Raw genomic sequence first — 5,891 nt, 5'->3', positions numbered from 1 at the left:
CCCGCTCTCGGCTGCATTTCTTAACTCTCCAGGAGTGGAAGCGGGAACTAGGTTTTTAACAAGAACTGCCTGACCTTGAAAGTGTGTGTTTGTTACTTTTAAACTGAGGAATTCGTGTTACCTCGCAGTCTGTTATAAAGTGTGGGCACAGCGCATACGTTGGGGGGGGGGCGGCGGGGGCGGGGCTTAAGTTCGAAAAAGAATAAAAAGTTCAAGGATGGTCTTGGTTATCAGTCAGAAAGGTGAGAAACTCAAGTTTGAAAACGGTCCCACTCTGTCCTCTAACGTCTCACCCTTCCTCGGGACTGCTCCATAGCAGTTCAATTGACTCCTTTACCAGGTTTTATTGATTCGAACCCCTAGGGTTTCGCTCTGCTCTCCGAAGAAACATGCCCAACTGAGCTGCCCTGCGAGACAGCCTCTCCAGTGTTCCCTGTAATTTTTCTAGGCCGCGTAAGGCAGAGGAGGCGAGGCCGACCTGGAGCCGGCGTCACTGGGGACGGACACTCGCACCAGAGTGTCCTGAAAGCTCGCGTCCATAAACCCCGAGCAGCGTCTGGATCGCCTATGGAGGCTGGACTGCGTCACCTTCTTACCCCACTGGCGTACACTGTGCCAAACTTTTTACAAGACTTCTTCGAAGTTGAGAGGATGAAATAGAACCCAGGCCAGCCGTAGGCCAGCGCGCCCAGGGTATGGGGATAGCGAAATGCACCAACTCGACCTCCCCAGCCGCAGGTATTTTCTGAGCCAAACCCGGAGAAGGAGGCAGCTCCCACCATCTGGGCCGTCAGAGGGCACCCCTAGGACCTTTTGTAGCTGTGCGAGGAGGCTGTGCGCTATTACCCTCGCCCAAGGGTGGGGGGCAGTCTGAGCAGAGAGCACAAGTAGGCGGTGGGCGCCGCAGGCTGCAAGTGCCCTTGGAGCAGTGCACCCCGTAGGCACTAGCTGGAAGAACAGGCTAGGTGGAGCAGTAGGAGCCCCTTGCAGCGTAGACCCCGCCTCCTCTCCTTCACAGGAGCTCCCGACTAGAAGAGAGCCTCTCAGCCTCCTCGCCCGCTGCCGGGCCCCCTGCCCCTCCCCGCTGGCTCGGTGATTGGCTGGCGCCGCGGGTCCCTGGCACGCGCCTGTGGATGTAGTTATAAGAATCCTCGCGTGCCGGCCCTCAGCTGCAGCAAGTCGGCCACAGCCCTCCCCAGCGTAGCGCAAGCGCCGCCAGAGCGCAGTGGACGTGGGCACTCCAGGGAGGCCGGGGGCGGGGAGCCAGCAGGCCGTCCCCAGCGCCTCCAGCTCTAGGAGCCTGGAAACAGGGAGAGAGGGCGCTGCCAGAGAAGCAAAAACTGCAACGTCAAACTTCTGGAGAACCACCTCGGGCTATCAGTCCTTCCTTCGAGCCCACAGCGGCTCAGAGCATGGACGCGGTGCTGCTAGAGCACTTCCCCGGGGGCCTTGACGCCTTCCCATCTCCTTACTTTGATGAGGAGGACTTCTTCACCGACCAGTCCTCTCGGGACCCTCTAGAGGATGGCGATGAGCTGCTGGCTGAAGAACAGGCCGAGGTGGAGTTCCTCAGCCACCAGCTGCACGAGTACTGCTACCGTGACGGGGCGTGCCTGCTGCTGCAGTCCGCGCCCTCGGAGGCCCCACACGCACTTGCCCTGCCGCCCTCCGGGGACCCAGGCGAGCCAGACTGCGGTGGCGGTAGCTACTGCTGCGAGGCGGGGGCGCCCCCCGGCGGCTTTCCCTACTCGCCCGGCTCGCCACCCCCGTGCCTGGCCTATCCGTGTGCTGGGGCTGCGGTGCTGTCTCCGGGGACCCAGCTGCGGGGCTTGAGCGGGGCTGCGGCTGCGGCTGCGGCACGGCGGAGGCGGCGGGTGCGCTCGGAGGCGGAGCTGCAGCAGCTGCGGCAGGCGGCTAACGTGCGCGAACGGCGGCGCATGCAGTCCATCAACGATGCCTTCGAGGGGCTGCGCTCTCACATCCCCACGCTGCCCTACGAAAAGCGCCTTTCCAAGGTGGATACGCTGCGCCTGGCCATCGGTTACATCAACTTCCTCAGCGAGTTGGTGCAGGCCGACTTGCCACTGCGCGGCGGCGGCGCGGGGGGCGGCCGGGGGTCCTGTGGTGGCGGACGCCTGGGCGGGGACAGCCCGGGGAGCCAGGCCCAGAAGGTCATCATCTGCCATCGGGGCACCCGTAAGTGTGCGCGCATTCCAGCTCAGGGAGACGGGGACTGGGTGAAGAGGCTGACAAGCCTACCGACGGATGGACAGATGGTCCGTGGGCACCAGGGACATTGAACGCGAGCTGGCGTTTCTCAGGGATTTTTTTTTCCCGCCACTTTACTCTCAGCTCAGAGGGCACACGACCCGGATCGACATGTAGCTCCTGGGGTTCTGGGGAAAGAGTGCTGTGGGCTTGCGGAGTGGAGGAAAAGCGTCATTCTAATGTAACCTAAGACTCCTATTCTGTCGAGGCACCAAGGAGTGGACCCTACAGCACTGCAGGGCTCTGCTGGGAATAGGGCGGGATATTCATCCTCTGTTTTCTCTTCTTATCCCCTTAGGGTCCCCCTCTCCGAGCGACCCGGATTACGGCCTCCCTCCCCTCGCGGGACACTCTCTCTCATGGACTGATGAAAAACAACTCAAGGAACAAAATATTATCCGAACAGCCAAAGTGTGGACTCCAGAGGACCCTAGAAAACTCAACAGCAAATCTTCCTTCAACAACATAGAAAATGAACCGCACTTTGAGTTTGTGTCCTGAGGAATCCCAGACTCGACTGAGGATCTGATTGTGTCTCTGTGCATAGTGTACATGTACATATCTATAATGTGAATGTAATTTAAGAATCACGCTTTTTCTAATGGCAATCAACTGTTTCTTATTTATCTATTTATTGTGCTGTCAAGGTAATGAAATAGACTCTCTTTTAAATATATAATTTATATAATTTATCCTGATTGTCTAAAAATATGCACTAGCCTATGATTCCCCCCAGCACCTTTGGCAGAACGTTGTTGGAAGAACTCTGTCCAGGAAACTTCGTGCTAATTTATTGTGAGATATGATTTATTTCTAAGCGATGTTAATAAATGCTATTTACACCTTTTTTCTAAAAGTTATTTGTTTAATACATGATAGGGGTAGCTATATCTCTAAAAAGAATAGTTAACTTACCCTGTAAAAAATAACTGAACTAGAGACTCAAAACGTAGCTCTCTACTAAGAAACCACATTTTAATGAGATTTAGCTGAAAGGAGGTGGGTTGGACGGCTAGGCCCCAACTCTCTAAGGGCGCCACTCTTCCGCATCATCTGCCCTAAAGAGAGACTTTTGCCTGTATTTTTATCCTACCATTCAGACGCTCTGTGAGGCAAGTCGATCATGGGCTGTTTATTCCCATTCTTCAGAGGGAAATGCTGAACCTCAGAGACGATGTTTGACTTACCCAAGGTTACCCCTACCCTGCCTAATCCAGTCATAGTGTATGAACTGAATTCTCTGCGTGCAGTGGGGACAGGGGGCTAATTTCGGGCCTGGCCATGAGAAAAGGTCTTTGTGCTTGCACAGGCTGGAGATAAAGTGTTCCTCTTGAGCTTCCCTGTGGCCTATTCTTTCTGCAGCGGCAGGTCAGGTACATGGAATTTAGACGTATTTCTCTTAAGGGAGATGGGGCAGGTGACTGGGCGCTGAGGCCAGAGGGTGGGGGAGGGGGGCCTTGGATGCCTCCCAACAATATCCAGGGTCTTCTTCGTAAGGCGAAAAGGACCATGCCCTCTTCCTCAGTCACTTCTGCAACTGGGTTATTTCGGATACTGAAAGAGAAAGACTGCCTTTCGCCTTCAGAATTTCAATCTTCCTTGGCAACCAGCCTGGTGTGGGAGGAAGGCGAGCCTCGCGAGGAGGACGTAGGACTGCCCCCTAGCGACCGAGAGAAGTTTGAGAGCGCGGTCAGGGTCGCACAGCCAGAAAGCTCTGGAACCCCGCGGTTCCAGTGGATTTCATTTACGGTTACCCACGCCTCCTGGGCCCTCGGAGCGCCTTCCCAGGCGGACCCAAGCCCGGGCTTGGGGTAGACGCTCGAACACCGCGGGCTCAAAGGGGAAATGCAGTGCGGGGCTGCGCACCGCAAGAGCGCATCTTTCTGCGGACCCACAGTCGCCTTTCAGAGAAGGCATGGCCCAGGAGAGTTGCTGCGCCACTGCCAGTACCGGCCTGATCTTCCAGGCTACAATCAGTAATCTCCCCGGTACCAAAGGCCCTGCCGAAGGACAATATGTCGGCAGCAAGCTAATTGCTTTAACCTAGTTTCAGACCCACCGAGGTGTTCCCTGCGCGCCAGGGGTGCTATGGACGTTGTCCAAGAACAATTAAAGCGAGGCCTTGAGTCCGACCCCAAAGCGCGGCCCAGCCAGTCGGAGATTCTGAGTCTCCAAGCTACCAGGAGACCCTTGGCGGTGGACCCTCTCAACCCTTTCAGGCATCGCAGCCCCTCCTTTAACTCCCTCTTAAAGATAGAGATTTCACACTAAAGTCAGAATTTGGGAACCAGAGAAAAGAATTCGATTTTGTCCTGTATTAGGGCCTCATTAAACACGAAAGTTGCTTTTCCTCAAATGCTTCCATCAGGCATGTAATCTCATTACACTCATTAGGAAGTCAAATGTTAGGCAGACTTCTACTTATTTATAAGTTATGTAAGCATTATACCGTTTCCTCGGGCTGCGTAGACCTGTGTTTCAATTGGGTTGGGTAATGTGGCCCTCCGCAGTTAAAACACTACAATCATTGTGATGTGGCACCTTTTATTTTGCGTGCCACTTTTTTTGTGATTCAATGCTTCAACACATCCTTTAGTGCGGTGCAGATGAAGCGGAAGAGCCGGGCTGAGTCTGTAAAACACCAGGGTCTCTATCTTGTCACTCTTCTGTTCTGACTTGGCAAGTCCCTTTAAACACGACCTTCAAAGAGACTGACAGCTTCTTTTTATTTACTCATAATCCATTCTTTCTAGTGTAGCAATTCTTTTTTTTAAAGATGTGGCAGTAAAAGCAGAACAAACGTACTATTTCAGAGTCTCCTTTGGCATCTCAGAGGCCTGGGCTGCGCTTGGTGCAGGAGCTGCTCTCTCTGTGGCAGTGCCAGGCTGAAGAGCCTCTGGACTGGGGCATCTCTGGCCAGCAAATACAGCAGCCTGGCCCTGGAAGGATCAGTATAGGGCACTCTGAGTGACAGGTTGATTCAGCAGTCCTTCTAAATCAACACTTTTCTTCCAAATTAAAAAAAAAATGTGTATGAAAATAATTGATATTTATCAATTATCCTCAATTGTTACTGAGACCCTTGGCTCAGCCCAGTCTTCTGAACACCCATCAGCCCCTATGCTGAATCTCAGCCAGTGGCCACCAGGGCAAAAAGTTGAAAGTACTTCCCGGCTGCCCTTGTCTATTTAGCATAATAAAGAAGCTGCAAACCCATAACAAGTGTATTTTATAAACTCAGCTGATGAGCTGGCTAAATCATTCCCTAGTGAGTGATTTAGCCTCCATTGCTAGTGGTTGTGTGTGTGTGCGTGTGTGTGTGTGTGTGTGTATGTAAGGGGAAGTACTGGAGAAAAGAAAATTTGGGGTGGAGTGCTCTCCCTTCCCCCTACACCTCACCCCTTCCCACCAAATACACCTCAATTCCAGCCCATCCTGCTGGTATCCATCCCAGGTTACTGTGCCATTCTGCCTTGGTGTCAGAGTGCCAATGACTCTGCTCAGTAAAAGCCCCTTCTCCCCATCCCTCTCTCTCCCCTACATTTCTGGTGGGCATTCGGGTCAGGGTCCTCTCATTGCTGCCTTAAAAGATATTACATGCCACCAAAAGGTGGCTTTCTGTT

At 53.7% G+C, this 5,891-nt stretch overlaps 1 protein-coding gene across 1 annotated transcript; it reads left to right on the top strand.

Annotated features, from left to right (window-relative positions):
* The first annotated feature begins 1,186 nt into the window (after positions 1 to 1,186).
* Positions 1,187 to 3,115, top strand: PTF1A (pancreas associated transcription factor 1a). Its single transcript, XM_045858091.1, has 2 exons — positions 1,187 to 2,196; positions 2,567 to 3,115. The coding sequence occupies exons 1-2, from the start codon at positions 1,413 to 1,415 to the stop codon at positions 2,767 to 2,769; spliced, it is 987 nt and encodes a 328-aa protein (XP_045714047.1). The 5' UTR covers positions 1,187 to 1,412; the 3' UTR covers positions 2,770 to 3,115.
* Positions 3,116 to 5,891: the final 2,776 nt, after the last annotated feature.

Source organism: Phyllostomus hastatus, unplaced genomic scaffold, assembly GCF_019186645.2.
Source record: "Phyllostomus hastatus isolate PE091 unplaced genomic scaffold, TTU_PhHast_1.1 phas_scaffold_1674, whole genome shotgun sequence".
NCBI lineage: Eukaryota > Metazoa > Chordata > Mammalia > Chiroptera > Phyllostomidae > Phyllostomus > Phyllostomus hastatus.
This window is presented reverse-complemented; position numbering and strand designations above follow the sequence as displayed.

Coding starts and splice junctions, on each gene's coding strand:
- PTF1A (XM_045858091.1), top strand. CDS start 1,413: ATGGACGCGGTGCTGCTAGAGCACTTCCCCGGGGGCCTTGACGCCTTC. Junction 2,197..2,566: donor CATCTGCCATCGGGGCACCC/GTAAGTGTGCGC, acceptor TTATCCCCTTAG/GGTCCCCCTCTCCGAGCGAC.